Here is a 20,048-nt window from a genome sequence, read left to right as displayed (position 1 = left end):
CACTCCATTATGCACCCACATAGTGAGTGTTTTTTCACTGATTTTACCTGATAAGTCTCATGCTGCGTTCACCCACTACCGGCATAATAAGAAGAACATGACAACCCAAGACGGTTCCCCCCCGTTACTACTTTTTTGTGTTATAAACCAGATACAAAGACATCAGAATAGCTCCTTTTGAAACAGCTGAATCCTATTCTATTCATTTTAATATGGATTTTATTTAAATGTGACACCCAGGCAGGTGGTTTTGCTATCTGTTGACACCTTTGTAGTTCTTTTCACCAAGTGGGACATATTGTCCCTGTCAGAAATTCCTGAAAAATCTCCAACTTGGAGGCTGAAGTTAGTGGTTTCTCAGAGTATATGATGTGAATGCGGCATGAGCACTGTGCTTAACAGACATCTGTCCGAATCTTGTTTTATGGTGCATTCATGTGCTCCAAGGATGGTCCCTATGCTGAGCTGGGAAGTGGTTCTTCCAACAGCTTTCAGTCATAATGTGGAAACAACATGGGTTTTACAAAGAAAAAGTATTTTATTTTGTTGCTTAGAGTATTGAACAACATGTACATTACCAAAAAGCACTAAAAATATTGCTTTAACTGACTTGTGATCAGTATTGAAGCTAATAAATAACTTCTCTAACTAATCTACACGGTTGGCCATAATGTTGGAATAACATTTTTTTTTTTTACCTCTTTCCATGAAATGATTGTGACAATGCGATTTATTATTGACAAATAAAGTGTATCTTCTCAAAACTTTAATAATCAATTTCTTCCAAACATATCACAATGAAAATGAAACCACAATTAACAGGATTGTGTCTGAAAACAAAATTATTCCAACTAAATGGGTGACCGTGTAGGTTCCTCCTTGTGGACAGCAACTAACAATACATGAATTCATAAAAAGTTTCTGACCTCCAACCTAACATTTAATTTTTTGTCACCTCAACAAGTCTTGTACCAAAATTTTAGTTGTTGTACCGACTGAAGAGGGCACTTTCACCAAAGGCATTTTTTACCTGTCATAGAAGGAAAAGCGCAGGTGATACTAATAGAATCAAGATAAGATAAGATAAGATAAGATAAGATAAGATAAGATAAGATAAGATAAGATAGAACTTAATTAATTCCTAAGGAAATTCTGCTTCCAGATTGCTCCAAGTTACAGAAACAGTTACAAAAACAACCACAATATAGGATAAGATAAGAAAAACAATGAACGAAATAGCTAACAATAACAATTTCTAATATAAATATGACTATAAATATAATAATAAAGAATAAAGTGTCAGAGGAGTAAAGCCAATACACCAATATTGAGCCAATACACCAGGACCGTGAAGCTGAAGCAACTATACTGAATTCAGCCATTATTAAGATTATGATTTACACCTGCTTTTCATACTGTTAAAAAACTGTGATGTACATTTTTTTCATAAGGCGTCCCCTTTTTCCCCACACATTGTGCCTTTAAGACACGCAGCAGACAGTAGTCTAGTCCTATAACTCCACACAGATACACCTTTTGCATCAATAATCAGCTCTTAACGGCCTCACAGGGGGGGTTACATTGAATCAGCTCTCCTCTCTTGTAGTCGTATAGACTAATCTCAGTCAGCAAGACGGAGAGCAGACATCAGTCTGAGCCCTCTGCCATGATGTGGCACAAGACAGGATACAAGATTGTTTTCTACCTTTTCCCCCTCCTGCTCCGCTCCCTCTCCGTGCTGCTGCCACCATTAACAACAGTGATCTGTCTTCTTTTAGCCAGACTGCTTGTCACTGATCGCTCCAATTATCCACAAGCAGGCTGACTTTGCAAAGATAGTGGCCAAAGAAATTCCTACGCCATTGTCTACAACGAAAACAGCGTCCCTTTGGTCGTGGCAAATGATATTCACTGCTCTAGCAGAAAGTGTGTCTGATGAACAAACCCCTTATCAGTCAGACTGCTTCGGTCGTCACTCCCTTTGACTGAATTGAAGGATTTTCAGTGTTTCCTTAGAAGCCTCATTTCATTTAATGAGACTTTGTACTGTGTGAGACCTCACAGTGTGTTGTTCCTCCCTGTGTACACATCTCCAAATTGAAGAAAGACAAGACAAGCTCTGACTTACCACTATCTGATTTTCTTCTCTTTGGTGAATGTGCTGCATAATATAATGAGGCGATTTAGCAGGGAATTAAGTGAATGAATTATACATCCACATGGCCGTTTGGGATGAACCCGAATTAGAATTTCCAATGGAGAGAGGCTGTGGGATGAATGAGGAGAGGAGAGGAGAGGAGAGGAGAGGAGAGGAGAGGAGAAGGAGAAGATGGGAATGGAAACTTCAGGAAAGGAAAGGAAAGGAAAGGAAAGGAAAGGAAAGGAAAGGAAAGGAAAGGAAAGGAGAGATGGGAAAGTTAAGAAAACTAAATATAAGCAGAGGAGAGAAAAAGGAAGCTAAAGCAAAGGAAATTAAACATAAGTTAATGATAAAGAAAGAAAAATAAGTTAAAGGAGAAGATGGGAAAGGAAAGGAAAGGAGAAGCTTGAAAAGTAAATTTAAAAAAAAGAAAGTGTAGGAACAAAGGAGAAGGGGAGGCCAATAATAAAAAGCTGTGGGTCAGCAGTTAATGGGCCTGAAAGGTGGAAAAACATAATCAAAGACAAAACTCTGCAGAAATGTATTTATATTTCGTCTGAATAATATATCAAAAAAATGCAAAGACTTCCGAAAAGCAGCAGCTTCGACAAAACGTCAGTGGAGCATTCTCTTGCCGCATACACCGTCATCAAAGTGACACAGAAAATGGATGTTGTTTTCACTCTCATTTGGGTGTTTGTCAGGCCCCCGTGGGTGCTGTGACGCACTGGCCCAACACTCCCTCTCCTCTGACACCGGAGAGATTTCAGGTTGGCCTGGTGACGATCGATACACCGCACTGTGACTTGGCTCTCAAAGTCAAGTCATTAAATGCCACCATCTAAGTTCAATCAGATAGGCTTTTGCTGCCTCACTCATTAGACTTAGCCGCGTCACGGCCCCACCACAGCTGCTCGGCCGCTGCATCTCTGCGGGGAGTGTGAGGTTTTTCCCTCCCCGCCACACCTGCACTTTGTTCACAATCAGCACTTCTATTCTATGAAAGGCTCACCAGCTGCAGTGTTAGCTTTGACACGGCGGGTAAAGAGTTGTGACACGGGGTCATTTCCTCAGGCTGCTCTCCATCTGCAGATGTCAGGAAGCAGAGCCACTCATGCAGGTGAGACTTTGTGTTGTGTAACTCCATCAGAGGAGCTGTGCAGCTGCACCTCCCTCCTCTCCACCCAGGAGACCGTACGTACATGCTGAATAATTCAAATGTTGCATGTTTGGTTTATTTATGTTTATGTTATATGGCAGAAGGAAGCAGTGTGGGTGACGGTATCAGTCAGAAACATGCATTGCTATTTCTGGACCGAGTGAAAATACTGTTCTTGGCGAGTGATGTGAGGTCATTGTATACCAACATCCCCTCTGCAGGAGCTGTGTGTGGTAGCATTAAACCTACTTACAGTTCATGAAGTATTTAGTTTTCACTGTTTTGGCTCTGTAATGTTGCAGGATTTTAAACAGGATGGAGAGGATTTAATATTTCCCCACTTCCTGTTCATGTGAAATGCTGGTGTTAGAACTTCTACAGGCCGCTGGTGTTAAGAAAACTTTAAGAAGAAGTAGTCATACACACCTGCAGCCATGCTCACAGCTGTGTGAGACGACACCATAGACTGGATAAAAGAAGCGCACACAGCCACCATGATGTCTACACCAGTGGTGGAAAGTACATTTACTCAAGTACTGTACTTAAGTATAATTTTTAAGGTACTTGTACTTTACTTTAGTATCTCCATTAACTTTATACTTCTACTTGACTACATTTTGAGGCAAATTTTTGTAGTTTTTACTCCACTACATTTAACTGAGAGCTTTAGTTACTTTACAGGTTGAGATTTAACATAAAAAATATGATCAATTTTTTTTAGTTTAACCTCACAGTATATTAAGTAGTTTAAATGAGCCATACCTTGACACTTCTTGCATAAATGCATCAATAATAATAATCCAATATTTGGAATATATAAAACAATCTGAGTGGGCGCATTCTGCATAACAAGTACTTTTACTTTTGATACTTTGAGTACATTTTGAGGCCGATACTTTTGTACTGTTACTTAAGTAAGTATTGCAGGACTTTTACTTGTACTGGAGTAAGTATTCAGTGTGTATTAGTACTTTTACTTAAGTAAGGGATCTGAATACTTCTTCCACCACTGGTCTCCACTTGGTTTGAACGAGTTTGGTTTGAGCTGCAAATTTGTTTTTTAGGAGCCAGAGGTGAAAAGGGTGCAGCTGAGGAACCATGGCTCTTGTACTCGGGTCTGGTCTCTGTCTTGAGTTCACTCTCAAGATCACTTTTTTAAAAGTCTTTCTCTTATCTTGGCCTCAGGCCTTGTTGGACTCAGAATTGTCATGGTCTTGGGTTTGGCTTTTGGTCAAGTTGTTCCTGGAAGTTGATTTGGGATCAGCTGTACAGAATGAGTCTGATTCTACCAACATGATATGTTCTGTATATTAAATCAATGATAGGTGAAACCGTTCTGTGTGAAGTTTGTATGTTGTCCCCAGGTTCTCCGGCTTCCTCCAACAGCCCAAAGACATTCAGCTCAGGTTTAATTGAACACTCTAAATTGCCTGTAGGAGTGAATGAGAGTGTGAATGGTAGTCTGTAGTCCCTTTAAGACCGTTTCAAGCTGCGATATTTATGCCTTCGTGATGTTTCGCCTGTGGTCTGAACGTCCATAAGGCATACACAAGGGGGGACCAAGTGATCACGGCTCTGTACCATCTCCAGAGGTAGGGAATGGCGTTTGGAAGAAACCTGCCAACTTGATCATCTATAACGTTAACGATCAATTAATCGATTAATCACTTTGTTTTTACACATATTTTAATATGTGTAAAAACATGCATACATGGGCAAAATTAAAAAATATATATTCAGCACTATGCAAAAGCCTGTTTTGATAATGGACACTTTTATTTTGAAAGGACGAAAAGAGACTTCCTTTCGATCTTAAAACTAAATCAACTGAGATGATACTGTAGAGATTTTATCAAGGAGTTAAATGTTTTATGTTTCAGCCCCCGAAGTAGCCTGGCTAACACCAGACTAATCTCAAATGAGAAAAGTCTGGGAACCAGCCGTTCATTTCTCCGTAGAGGAGGTGTGGTTTACGGTCCTCCGGAGCCGTTTATTGGGCGCTTAGAATGTCTATCAAAAGCGTCTGTAGGTAGCTCTTAGCCAATCAGATCAGTTATACCAGATGACGTAGTAGAGCAACAGAAATGGATGTTTGTTGTGTGTGTGTCTGTGAGAGAGTGTTGCTTGCTGCTTTGCTTCTCCAGTTCTCACTTTCTGCAAGATTATTTATTTTCACGCTTTATTCCCCCTCATGTCATTCAGCCACACACATCCACTGATTTTATGGGAATAAACAAGCTGCTGCGGGTCTCTCGGCGGCTCCGCTGTCTCGTAGCGAGATCACCGGCGCTACAATAGCGGGGCTAATAGTGGTAGTGCTACGCTACCGTTACGGTGTTAGCGGTAGCTATTAGCCCCGCTATTGTAACGCCGGTGATCTCGCTACGAGACAGCGGAGCCGCCGAGAGACCTTTCGCCTTTCAACTTTCGCTCTAAACTATTTTAAACACCATCTACAGCTAAAGAGAGTTTCGCGTCTGCTGCAGCCATGTTGGATCCATAAGAAAACTACAAGCTTCCGTCTGCCGGCTAGTATGCGTCATCATCTTGCCGTCCCTCCCCGCTCTGTGATTGGATCCCTAAAACAGGGCTAAGAAACCTCTCTGGTTTCCAGACCCCTTGGCAGTTCGAAATGAAATCGAGCGTGCAAGGCAGTCTGGGTATACCCAGGCTACCCCCGAAGAGACATTACGTTAGTTTTCACAGTAATCTTGCATATTTAAGTGTGTTTTGTGTTTATCTAATAAAGTATGAAAAATGCCTCCCAAAAAAAAAAAAAAAAAAATTCCATGTGATTGACCAAATTCTTTACGACCATTAATCAATCACTGATTAATTATTCCCATCCATAGTAGTAACAGAGGCGTTAGATTTGGGGCGACTGTTTGAGGCGGGATTAATGTGAACTGGCAGTTAAAACATGTTCAGCAAAATGCAACAACTGCTTGAGTCTGTAGAATCTCTACAGCCAGAAACAGCAGTTCTTCCGCCATTATTGTTTTGAAGTCACTTACTACTTATTGTACACATACTGCTGCTGATACTACCGTCTCCTCACACTTCTGTGTTCTAATGTGAATCGATGCTATTATTATGCCATTTTGGAATCAGTATGAATGTCCTAAGGCATGATGGCAGAGCTTCATTACAGCACTTTTGCTGAAACACAAGTAGAAAAGGGCTTCTCTCTATGTGTCTGCCACTACGATAGAGTCCACAAAATCTTGGGGAAAGTGCCCTCTTGGATGCCCCTGTGGTGGATAAAATGTGATGAAGGATGCTGTTTCTATGGAGAAAACATACTGACCCGAGTTCAGATTGGTGGTTAAGCCGAATGAATGAATAAATGAATGAATGAATGAATTATATTTAGCTGCTTTGATTTCAGAGTCCTTTTATTGTTCATGCTGGCTCACTGTCACTGTCACTGGAGCAGTTGAATCGAGCAGAGTTTGGTTATGAGTAACACCTGTACTTTACCTGCTATGACAAGTCAAAATGTCGGCTGTGAGAAAGGCCTATTTTCAGACAATGCACCTGAATAATAACCTCAAACATACCCGAATCCAGACTGAGGACATGCTGCTTTTGCTGAAGACCAGACTGAATGGAAAAAGTGCCTGAAATAAGTGAGAACTGAAGAGTTAAAACCTGGCAGGGCATCGCAGGAGAGGATGCCAAGTGTCTGCTCATGTCTTCAGGTCATAGAGTCCAGCCAACCATTTACAGCAAAAAGATTCGCTGGCGACTATGAAATATAAAGACCTCATTCAAGTTTATGTTAGCTTGTTACTATCTTTCCCATAAATGGAAAAGACTGTACATAAAAAAACACTACAATCTCTACATATTTCATCGGCTGTGGATGTGATCACACACAGATTACTGCTGAGAGTAAGGACTTTTAAGAGACAATAGACATTTTCTTTTGCTTTAACTTATCATTATGAACTAAATGTTGATTGCACAATGTAATGCTGTAGAATAATGAGACCATCAATGTTTAGATTGGTAACCTATTATTCTCGCTTGCACTATGCAATTCTATTTGCCACTGGGTCCGATCTCCCGGGAAAATGAAGGCACAATTTACGGCACAAAACAGGATGAGGATGGTGCTTGAGTTACACCCGTACTTATGAAGGTAATAAAAAAAAACACAGAAGCAAGCTGACACTACATCACTGCTTACCGCGTGTTTCACTGCACCTTCATCATAGCACTGAGATCGACAGTTGAAATGGTTGTTTTTTGCTTTGGAGCCAGGCTGCTAATGTATCTAACAAGTAGATTGAATCACTTGACTCACGGAAGAGGACTGGGGCCAGGTAGGAGAAAAAAATAATGAGAGGAGGATTTTTTTTTTCATTATGCAGTTTGAGGAAAAAAGTTGAAATAACGAGAAAAGGGTAAAAATGATGAGAATAAGGTTAACTTTTTGTTTTCAGTAAAGTTGGAAAGATATTTACAGATTTGTGTCAATAAGTCAGAGGAACATTGTTTTCTATCTGAACATTTATGTAGACTGCAAGTAACAATCAGATTTTCATAAATGTCATAAAGTGAGCAACTACTAATATTTAATGGTGTAGTACTAAAATCCCCCTACACATAAATGAGCTATTCTTGGTAGTAGGCTACCACAACTATTGTTTTGGGGAAAATCTGATTTTATGTAATTTTTTAGACATATATTGCATTATATTATATATTATATATGTATTTTCTCAACATTGTATTTCAATTTTATTCTCTACATTGTATTTCGACTTTATTCTCTTCATTTCAACTTTTTTCTTGAACTTAATAATGACTTATTTTTTTCTCCTACCTGGCCCTAATCCTCTCCCATACTTGACTAGATAGATCTGGTTTGAGCAGTTATCTGTTTCTGCTTTAACACCAGAGTTATTGTTTCAAATAATGCAACAACAATGTAACTTTCTGTCAGTCGACCCTGCAGTTAATTTAGTTGCTAATGTGTCCCTGCTTGTGTGAAATAATACACACAGGGTCTGTTCAATTTGGTGTTTAAGGTGCTAACACAATATCAGCTGAAATTACATTATAGTGGAGTTATTCTTAGCTGTGAGTTATTGTACTTCTGTCAGGAAAGTGGGGATTTCATTGTACTGCAGGATTCTCTCTGTTTACACGAGCATTCAGTAACTAGAAATCTTTGTTTGCCAAATATGTATCTCCTTTGGAAACAGGGAGCCAGTCTGTCTGTCTGTCTCAAACTGTACAAACAATTTCCAATGGAGGCATTTATCTGATGCTGTTGAGGATCCAGAGCTCTTAGTGTGCACGCAGGTGGACTTCACTGTCTTGCTCGGGGCCTCTGACAGGCTGCACACATGGCTGCTGATGCAATATCACCAATAGTGGACCTGGGTCCTTCCAGTTGTGCTGAGGCCTCGCTGTTGCTGAAGACATTGTCAAAAGTCCCTTGATGCCAGCTGACAGTTTTTCTTTTGTTGTGGTCGTCCACTTCACCATTTCAGGACCGATGGGAGAGAGACAGCGTGGATGATGATTTCCTCAGTCCCTGAAAGTTTTGAAAACACAGCACGTGCCTGCCCGCCCGCCGAGCTGTCTCTGCCTCTCAAAATCGTGCTTCAGACAGTTTTATAGGTGCAGGGTGGAGCTGTGCGTCTTATTAGGCTTTCCATTTGTGCTCGGTTGAAGCGTACGCAGTCTGACAGCAAAGTACAAGAAGAAATCTTTTCCCTCTCTCAACAGTTTACTGCTTTTGGTTTCTCAGTGGTTACTTTGGACAGATTGATTAGCATAGTTCAACAATAGGAGCTGGTTGTTTGTGTTTTTGCTGTGTTGGACCCTATCGATTGCCCGATTGCCCCTATCGGCATTGCTAAACTTCTAGGTAGCATTGATCAAATGGCCAGTGTGTTCATTTAAACTGACAGCTGAAGGGCGGGTGCCCGCACTGCTCTGTGCAGACTCACTGGAAGAAACACTGACGCATCATCCCCAGAAACACACCTTTTATATTTTCATTGATAAGCTGCAGCCCTTTGGTTATAGTCTGAGGTCTTTATTCTGTTAAATGTTGTGCAACCAGAAATAAACTATAAGAAAACCCTCCAAGGATAATTCAATACAATCCAACAGCACCAAGAACTACAGCCTCCAAAATGGCCATAAATTTGAAACAGGCATCTTTCTAAAACAGATTCGATATAAACTGAACATTGTAACCTTCATGGAGGGAAGATTTACTGCCAGGCTGTTGCATTGGACTGCCAGCTGAGTGAAGGTATTGGTGTAGTTCAAAAAACAAAATTTAAACTGCTAAATAAATGTCAATCAAAGAATATTTTCATACAAACCTATCTAAAGATATCTGCATTCTTGCTGTGTGTGAATTGTATTTCCTGCTGTAAACACAAGTATGGACTCACATGAACTGATTATTTTTGCTTTAAAACATGTATAACAAACTGAAAAAGGAAAAAGCTGGTAAAAGTCTTTATATATGTTATTGACCACACATTTCATGAAAGGTTTGTCATTCACTTTCTTTTATGCATATTTTGAAATATCAAATGAGAAAAGCTGAATGGAAAGGGCAAAAATTGCACAAAATATTTTCATGCATGCCTGAAGAGGTTCTTGCCCTTGTCACAAAAGAGTTGATGCACTAAATGGGGACAAAAGGACACACTTTTGCTGAACAAATTCTGACTTAACGAACATTTAGCTCACATGACTGAACAGCTGTTGTCCGCATCTTCCTGGATGATATGAATTGGTCTTTGTCTCTGGACATAATTCCTGGCCACTAAGAGCTGATATAAAAAGATTAATTAAACTTGTTTTGTTTCCAGTTTGTTGGATTGCAACCATGCAATGCTCCATCTGTTAAAAACTACACTAGAGCAGTTTATTTGCTCTAGACTAGTTTATGAAAATGAGCCTTAATTCACTTTTTTGTTGTTGCAATATTTAAAAAGTTTGCTAATAATTTGCTTGATAATTAAATGGAAAAACAGTTGTTTTAATTGTAGTAATTTAGTTGTTTTTACCCTGTCTATAGCTTTGATTTCAGTTTTTGAAAATGCTAAATAATGAATTTAAACAGCTGGATGCTGTATTCTATAGTTAATTATTCCATCAGGAGTAAATAGTGCAGTATTCGGGGCTATTTTCAGCTGTGGAGAAATCAATATTTGTGGTCTGCAGTGAGTATTTAACAGCAGCAGGGCGGTGTTTGTGGGATTAACTTGAAATAAACTACAGTGCCCATTTTCATCATAATGAAGGGACATGTCACCCAGAGCAACAGTGTGACTTATTGATGTTTAGAAAAAATGGAAAAAAACAAAAACAAACAATATATATTTGGAAAACAGTGGAGCTCTCTTGAAGCTTTGACTACACAGACAGGACCGGCTGGTGGGATCAGTGCATTGTTGCTTTTAGATCCTCTTCATGGGATTTTTCTGACAATATGAAAAACACAGAACATCACCACACTTACCCTTTAAAAAATAACAATTAAACACTGTTACAATTATTGTCAGAATTGTTATGTGCACTGCACTAACAGAACACTATCTTTGTCCCTCTCAGTACAAACAAGTGGAGCAGTATATGTCCTTCCACAAGCTGCCTGCCGACTTCCGACAGAAAATCCATGACTACTACGAGCACAGATACCAGGGCAAGATGTTTGACGAGGAGAGCATTTTGGGAGAACTCAGCGAGCCCCTCAGAGAGGTGAGACGTACACGCACAATAAGACACATCTGACGCTGTAGGACAAAAATGTCCGCGTCAAAACAAAATCATTTATTTATTTTATTTTCCACTTTCACTGAGTACATTTTTAACCAACTTCAGGGATGTCTATCACTACCAATATATTAAATAGTTTTGAGAATTTTATTTCATTAAAATGCCAGTTTGTTTACATACCACAGTCTTTATTCAGCTACATCGTTTTTTGGACTTATTATAGACTATAAAGGTTAAAATTATTCATTGTGATATTGAAAATACAATAAAAGCATAGAAAGCTACTTGTTTTAAGCCACTATTTTGAAGTTTGATGTCACCTATACTGAGAATATGAATTTTTCTTTGAATTTTCTTTTCTTTAGGAAATTGTAAACTTCAACTGTCGCAAGCTGGTGGCCTCCATGCCACTGTTCGCCAACGCAGAGCCAAACTTTGTGACGGCCATGTTGACAAAGCTGCGTTTTGAGGTTTTCCAGCCGCATGATTACATTATAAGGGAAGGCACCATCGGAAAGAAAATGTTCTTCATTCAACACGGAGTCTGCAGCGTCATCACTAAGGGCACTCTGGCAATGAAACTTTCTGACGGCTCTTATTTTGGAGGTAAGCCACAGTTTGTGGCTCACACATAGTTTTTCTGGTGGTGCCGTTTTTAGCTTCTGCTGATTCACTTCCTCCTTCCTTGTTCCAGAGATCTGTTTATTGACGAGAGGTCGGCGAACAGCCAGCGTACGAGCAGAGACGTACTGTCGACTCTACTCGCTGTCTGTTGACCACTTCAATGAGGTGCTGGAAGAATATCCCATGATGAGACGCGCCTTCGAGACTGTTGCCATTGACCGTCTAGACCGCATAGGTAAAAGTTTTTTTCCTGTGCATGCATTAACCCTCAGGGCCGGCTCAAATACTGTGCAAACTTTTACAGCTTAGCGCATAAAAACGCACTCTTTAAAAGCAAGCTATAAAAAAATATTATACATTATTATATTTTACTTTCATTGTACAGATTTTTTTTCACCTACATCTGACCTCATTATTGATATCAAATACTAAATAATTTTAAAGATTTTTACCTTTTTAAATGCCAGGTTTTTGTCATGATACCACCAGGATTTTAAATGAAAAAAAAAAACAAACAGAAAATATTATTATTTTTCTACTGCTTAGCGCATAAAACATGTTCAACCTGCCCTGAGGGTTAAGGGTGTCCAAAAATGACATTTGAATATTTCTTCAAAAAACACACACAGGTTCTACTGGAATATACACATTTGTACATTATGTCCATATCAGGCAAACCCATTCAACATGAGACAAAACTACTATATAGATTGATTTATTTCAACATAAACATGTCTTTTAACAGGTCTACATGGCTACACATTACAGAAATAAACAAATAACAAAATATCTTTAAGGCCTACTGTAAAACTTAATAAAAGACAAGTCATATAGGGGAACTTTGATGCAGTTAGACATATGACTCGCAGTACAAAAGCTTTAAATCTCTGCATACAGCCTCTAAAATGAACCCCATGTACAGGAAATAAAATAATATTTAGTATATAATATGTTTCCAGAATATTAATGTTGGAATAGGCAGTAAAATGAGCTGTGCTGTTCCCTCAGAACGACACGGGACACTGTAACAGTAGATGAAAGTACAGGGTGACACATCCATTTTCCTCGGGGCCTGTTCTGCAAAAGGATGTACCTGGTGGTGTGAAGGACATCACATGCTATATCTAACTCACATTGTTCTTCCTTTTCAAATCCTCTTCTTTCCATATCTTTATGTGTTCTGCTTTTTGTCCTCTCTGCCCTGTCTTTTCTCATCTCCCTTTAATAACAGCTCCATATTTATTCCTGCAGGTAAAAAGAACTCCATCCTGATGCACAAGGTTCAGCACGATCTCAACTCTGGCGTCTTCAACAACCAGGAGAACGAGCTGATCCAGGAGATTGTCAAGTACGACCGTGAGATGGTGAAGCTGGTGGACCTGCAGCGGCCGCGGGCCATGTCTATGACCCCTTCCATTGGCGGTATCTTTGCTCCCCCCGGCCAGGCGCAGTCGGGCTCTGCTATCGCCACTCTGCAGCAGGCTGTGGCCATGAGCTTTTGTCCTCAAATGGCGAGTCCCCTGGTGGGTCCGGGGACTCTTCAGTCTCCTCGCATGGTGCGAAGGTTCCAGGTGATGCAGAACCTGGCGAGCCCAGTCTCCATGTCTCCGCTTCAGTCTCAACCCCCGCAGGCATTCGGAGGGGCGTTTGGATCTGCAATCTCCAGCCCGCCTGTCCAAAGCCCGCTCGCAGCTTCAGGACGGACTTTCCAGTACATGGCGAGCGCAGGACCCTCTGGTTCCCAGTTGTCCCTAGTACAGCACCATGCACCCAGCCCCACACAGACCCAGCAGAGGCCTGCCTCACACAAGAGCACCCACTCCCTTCATGCAGGTAGCTTGAGCCAGGATACCCGAGCCCTGTCTGACTCCCAGCTTTCACTCCCCCAAGAGGGAACACAAGCTGCCTCCGCAGCCCCCAGCCCTCCGCAATCCACCCGCACCTCCAACAACTCCATCGGCCCCCCTCAGCCCTCTCACCCCAACCTGCCAGGGCCCTCGGGGGTGGGGAGATCGGCAGGAGCTCAACAGAGGGTGGCCTTTGCCTCCACACCCCCTCCTGGTGGACCTGCTGGAATGGGGGCAGTAGCAGCAGCTGCTGGATCAGGACCTCCAGACTCTGGAGTTCCCAAGAAAGATTCAATTGTCAGCCTTCCAGAGCTAGACTCTGCCAGATCCCGGCTGTCTTCCAACTTGTGACCCTGGTAGAGTTCAGGAAAGAGGCCTTTTTTGTAGGAGAATCTGTTTGTTTTAGGTCAGTCCAGCTGATCTGTCAGCCTGCTAAATGACCAATCAGCTACTGCCGGCGCCACCAGTCATTCGCCCTGGATGCACTGTGTGCTGGTGTCAGCAGAAGGAAAAGAGCAACTCAAAGTCTTGAGACACTTTGACTAGGAGGAGTCTATACAATTAAACTAGTATAACTTAAGGTTGAACTGGTCTAGTCTACTGTGCCAGCACCTTTAGTCTTAGTATCACCCCTACACTCTGCTTCCAAACACCTACTGTATATCGCTGTCTTTACTGTAAAGATATGAAGAAAAGTACGATTCATGTAACTATTGCATACTGTGTAGAATCCATGCAATGCAATCTAGCAGGAGCTGGATTTAAAAATGAAAATCAGGGACTTGAGGTCAAATGACAATGACATTTTAAGCGTTCAAAAAGTGTTTTGAGTGTAATTTTTCCGTATAAGCTGTCGTAGCAAAAGAACACATTGCTCTTCATATTGTTTAAAATAGTAGTGAAAATAGTGTTTTAGACCGCTGGTCGATCTTACATCGATGTGTAAATAGTTGATGAAAAAAGTACGGAGGGATATTATATTCATTGTATCTACCCAAACCAAAGTTGAGCTTGAACACAAAGTCTGGTTGTGTCTGTATCAACTAAAAAAGAAACATAGAAGAAAAATGCCATTTATTTAACTGCCTTGATTCAACGTTAGAAGCCATATATTTGGTTTGTGTGTATGTATATATGTGAGTGTAAGTTTGTGCGCGTGAGTTTGTTGGTACGTTTTGGTTCTATTTCCAGAGAATGGACTCACACACACTCTACACTTGCTTTGTCAAGCGCGATTGGTTTGACATGCTGACGGCGACACTGACCCGATTTCTCCAAACATCTGGGAAGCGGTCAGCCGTTTGGTCAGTACACTGATTGTAACCCTGAAGGCAGAGGTGGTTAAATAATCTGAGCTTTATCGAAAGGAAACATTTGTGAACAACCCATACTGTATACTTGCTTGTTTTTTGTCTAGGTTTATTGATTAACACATGCAATATAATTCTGCAATACTCTACCCCGCCTATATATAAATATATATGAATATAAATATCTATACATATGCTGTACAGGAAAGTTTTCCTTTTTGTTTAATTTTTAATGTGAAATCTTAAAGAATCCAGCAGCTATTGTGGCTCCACTTGAAGTATTGTAATCCAGTGACCATGTTGTTACCTTAACCAAAAATGTCGGGAGGGAATGAGAGGACGTGCAGTGTCATTTTCGTAAAAAAAAACACACAAAAAAAACGGGGCCGGGACAAACTGGTTTAGAGTCCACGCTTTGAGTTCAGCAAGACAGATCCTCAAAAACGTCACTTTAAAGGCCATTTGAAGATATTAAATTTTAAGATGAATGGGGGTGGGCAATATGGGGCACCAATGCCTCACTTGTATATCCATATCAAAGTCTCAAAGTGCCCCATATCACCCACAACTCCCATGAATGTCTCAACATTTGGATCCATTTGGATTGATCAAATTTCGGGATTGGGTTGAGGCTTTGGTGATAGAAATATTCTGATCCTGTTGAACCTAAAAGCCTTCTCTTGCTGAATGTATGCCATACGAGAAGGAAGACAGCTAATCAGATATAAACTGCCATGTAAATAAAGGGACAGAGATTTAAAGAGGCTTTTATGATGCAAGGGGGTTGTGGGCATTGCTGTATGTGTTGCTGAGTGTCTGTTCGATCTTTTTAGGTTTGATGATGCTTCTCTGGGTAGAACGTTGCTGTATTTAATCTGTATGTTACCCCCCTCCCCCTACACACCCTATCTGTCACAAGAGGATCCATTTGTCTTTAGGTTTCTTTATTGAGGTGAGCGAGAGCGAGTCGTGACCACTTTGAACTCCTCGGTCCAAAGCGAGCACTGAGGACATTCAGTCAAGCACCTTCTGTTGCACTGCGATCTTGTAATCAAAATAAAAATCAATGCTCTGTTCTCTTAAAACGGGTGCAGTACTTCTCCTGGACCCATTATCTGGTTAAAGGACGAAAAGCGAATCCAATTGGGACAGAAAGCAGGCAGCTGATTCAATGCGTTAAACAAACAGCGCGTCCAACTTTTTTCAGCTCTGAGCATCGATCCGGAGCCAAACTGTAAAATCGATGCGACGGACATTTCACTCAGGTTTGCTACCTTTCCAGAGAGATTTATTGATTGCTGCATCGTGGCTGTACATTGATTTGTGTAGACTTGTCCATCTTCCCATAATCAACGTGTTGATTTAACCATGCTGAAAGATTCCCCTTGAATTTTGATTGGCTGAGTAAAGCAAGGATCTATCGAGTGGAGTCATAACCCTCAGATTGTTATTAACAAAACTCGCTGCCGTTTTGTTTCCATCACTTGAGAGCTGTTTAAATCTTGAAACAAGGTGTAAGTGATTGTTTTTATCCAAGGGCTTCATTATATGGCTTGTAAACCCTGGCTCATTGTCACTGTAGAGCAGCTGCATTTCCACTTTTCATTTGATCACTAACATGCACTAAACCTTGTTTTTACAACCCGCTCCATCAGCAACATGGGAACTTTGTATCGTTTTGTTGTTTTTTTTTCCTATGGGAAAGGTACATGCCAAAATGCCAATACGATTGTGAATGAATCGAGTCCATTTGAGTCAATAGCTGTTGTGTGCTTCGATACTGTTCCAGTGCAATCAATTGGTCCTCTTCCCCATTCCTTTGTGCTAATACCAGAGTTTGCCCTATTAAGCTGCTATCAGGAATGTGCTGATATTATTTGAATGAGTCTGCAGTCGGTGAGAGCGTGATGGAAGGAGAGTTAAAGAGCTAATGTTTCAGGCAATATCAGGCACCATCTCTGTTTCATTGCATCCATCCAGTAAGATACTGTAGTGTGTAATTCACTCCCACTCAAAGGATGGCATCCCAGACACTTTGATCAGTACCACTCTGTTTCAACCCTCAGCCATGACGCTGATACAGCGCTGGCCAAGCACATACTTCTGTCAGATATCTGTTTTGTGTCTGTGTCACAAGTGTGTTCATTCAGTTGGCATCCAGCCACTGCCCAAATGTGTGTGTGCATGTGTGTGTGTGCGCGTGTGTGTGTGATATAGCGCTGTATTTGCCTGATGACGGGGGGTTCAAAGTGCGATTGTTTAACGGTTCTTCTTCTGGACCTTGCTGTGAAGTGGGATTGAAATCCCTCATACATGTTTGACACTGACTGACAATTATTGAGAGTATCTAAGTTTCAAACCTCTCATTCTTGCTGTACCAGATATTAAGGGTACTGAATGCCTTGGTGTTGATATGTTAGCAAATCAGGGTATTCTTTTTTTTTCTTTTTTGTGTCTTTGATTTATCAGTATATTTTGTTTGTTATTGTTTTTGCAATGTGCCCCATGCACATGGACTGTATATACCTTGTGCCTAGTATATCTAGTTTCCACATAGTCTATTTTTGTGGTATGTATGTGCCTGTAAAAATGCAAATATGTGTTTTTATTTTCAACTTGCAATATATGTAAAAAAAAACAAAAAACATTAGATGAAGAATAGTATTGCTGAATTAAAATGACAATGTCAGTATATATAATTTTCCCTGATTTGGGAAACACAAAATTGCACATTTTTGTTGGTTTGAGCCTTCCAACACCATGCGCGCTGTACTCTGTACTTTCATGTTCTGTACATATGGTATACACAGAGATGTGGGGCACATTGTTGTGTTTTACCACAACCTGCTGTATAAGAAACATTTTCTACAGTGAGAGGGTGAGCTCTGACAGGCTTCTGGTGGATATCGGCAGTCTAGACGTTAGCTTAGATGACCTGCTTGCTGCACAGAGCCAAAAGAAAATAACAAATAAAACTGTGGAGATGCCTGCACAATATAAATACAGGAACTAAACTAGACTGCTGGAAAATCTTTCTCAAACCACATTGTTGCACAGGTCTTTAAACTCTGATGCTGGTTGCACACTGATCTGGTTTGCCATTCAAATATATATATATATATATATATATATATATATATATATATATATATATATATATATATATATATATATATATATATTTAAAAAAAACTATCCAAGGCTGAATTTGGCTCACGAGCCGCAGCCGTCACGAGCTCGACTCCCCAGGTTGAGTTACCTTGACAGATAATAGCAGAGTGCATGCTTGTATTTTTCTTATCTAAGCAGAGTTTTGTGTACGATTCTTAGTGGGACCTTCAAATCTAGACATTGTTGTGTACCAACTACTGTACAATGATTTTATTTAGTCTAACAGTTAAACCTTTGTGTCGTAGCTACTGTAGCCTGCTTAGCTTACCTAAGCCTTCTCTCTGCTTCAGGACTCTGTGTATTGTGTGCTTGAGTTTGTGTGTGCGTGTGTGTGTTCCTGTGCCTTTCCTTCTATAATGTTGGTCCCACTTGAGAATACGATGCCGTTTAGGGGTTTGAAACCCACGTGAGGCTGAGAGAGAAGCCAGCACAAGCTGGAAAGTGTTACACGGTCACGACTCCACTTGTTCTAAAAAAACGACACTGTAATGCTCGTAGAAAAGACTCCAGCACATCCCTAGACTTAGTAGCATTCCACAGCCTGCACGAGCAGCTCGGTGTGGGCATCCAGACACACTTTACCAGCACCATGTAGACAACAGCACAGATATCTGACACAGCATGTGTCCTCTCTCTCTCTTTCTCTCTGGAGGCCAATCTGCAACCATCTCAGGCTGTGCTCTGCTTCTGCTCTTAACAAAAAGTATTTCAGAACTCCAGCTCTGTCTAAGTTGATGTCTACAGTCCAGGGACAAATCAGCTCCCAGCCCGGGCCGCAGCACTTCCAAATCGATCTCAAAGGATCAGCGGGATGCTTGGGATGCTGGCGATATTTATCGCTGTCCAGTCCTTTCAGACTGAGATGCACAGCTGGTGGCGGCGGGAGCGGGAGCTGATTTGAGCCTGCGTCCAAAAGGCTGTCTTGTCCACCACCTCTGCTGGCCGAGAACACAGAGCCACACCCTGGTCTCTCTCAATAAGCTGGTCTGTCAGTCAGTGGCAATGTCGTTTAAGCGTTCGTAAAAAGACGATACATTGTTGTGCAATAAAAAGATGAGCGCATTGGCATACTTACCTCTGTGTGTGGACTTTTATTCACTGGTGTGTCTTTGTTGCTTGGCATGCTGTGTTGGATGCAGGGACGGGACGAGGGCCAAATAGTTACGATTCACAATACTGTCCCGATTAACATCTAAATAAGATAAACAGGCCACTCACCAGCAGAATATGTTGGCATTATATGTTTATGCAAAGCACAAATGTGTTAATCTGCAATGTTTTGTGTGGTGACGAAAGTTGTGGGTGTGTGGGACTAACAAACCCAAAACTTTGAACTGGGAGAGCAGTGTTTGCGTCCCATTGTTTGAAGTTCTTGTGCAGAAGTAATGTTTTTCTGTCCCTCTGTTGGAAGTTATGTCTATAAGTTTATAGTTTTTAACCTAACCATCAACACATTTTTGCAGTGTGTTTAAAGCATCATCCAGTTTCACAATGAGAAAGGGTTGCATCAGTTCAGAAATGTTCATATTCAACATATTTGTGGTTTGCAGAAACGCCAACATTTATTCTGGTGACTTGGTACATGAAAAATGATTGTAATACCTGGAAATCTTCCTGTATAGGAGAGTGAGCAAATGTATCTGCCAGAGCAAATAAAACATGAGCTTGGCAGATTTAACTTTATTCCAGGATATCAAAATATGGTTAAAACGGCTCTCAAACATACTGGAATCACTTAAACTGTATATACACCCCAAATACACACACACACACACACACACACACACACATATATATATAACTCCATGTTTCACTTCTCTATTATGATGTCAAATGGTACCGAGAAAAATTCGATAAATTGCGTTAATGTATATGATTTATCTCTGACTTAAAAAAAAAAAGGAATTATCCTTTCACAAAACATAGTCCAACTGGAATTGTGGCATAGAGGCAGACTATTATTTGAGACCCGTCTTAGTAAAACATTGTGGTACTTTCTTGCAATCTAACAGTAGTTGAAGAAAAACATATCAGCACGT

The 20,048-nt window shown here is 40.7% G+C and overlaps 1 protein-coding gene across 1 annotated transcript in view; it reads left to right on the top strand.

Annotated features, from left to right (window-relative positions):
• LOC131981056 (potassium/sodium hyperpolarization-activated cyclic nucleotide-gated channel 2-like) overlaps window positions 1-15,188 on the top strand; it is a 35,818-nt gene extending 20,630 nt beyond the window's left edge. The window contains exons 5-8 of the mRNA XM_059345345.1: window positions 10,893-11,039; window positions 11,423-11,663; window positions 11,752-11,916; window positions 12,933-15,188. Of these exons, the coding sequence (XP_059201328.1) occupies window positions 10,893-11,039; window positions 11,423-11,663; window positions 11,752-11,916; window positions 12,933-13,879 (1,500 nt within the window). The 3' untranslated portion in view covers window positions 13,880-15,188. The remainder of the gene's footprint in view (window positions 1-10,892; window positions 11,040-11,422; window positions 11,664-11,751; window positions 11,917-12,932) is intronic.
• The last annotated feature ends 4,860 nt before the right edge of the window (window positions 15,189-20,048 follow it).

This window comes from Centropristis striata, chromosome 11 (assembly GCF_030273125.1).
Source record: "Centropristis striata isolate RG_2023a ecotype Rhode Island chromosome 11, C.striata_1.0, whole genome shotgun sequence".
NCBI lineage: Eukaryota > Metazoa > Chordata > Actinopteri > Perciformes > Serranidae > Centropristis > Centropristis striata.
This window is presented reverse-complemented; position numbering and strand designations above follow the sequence as displayed.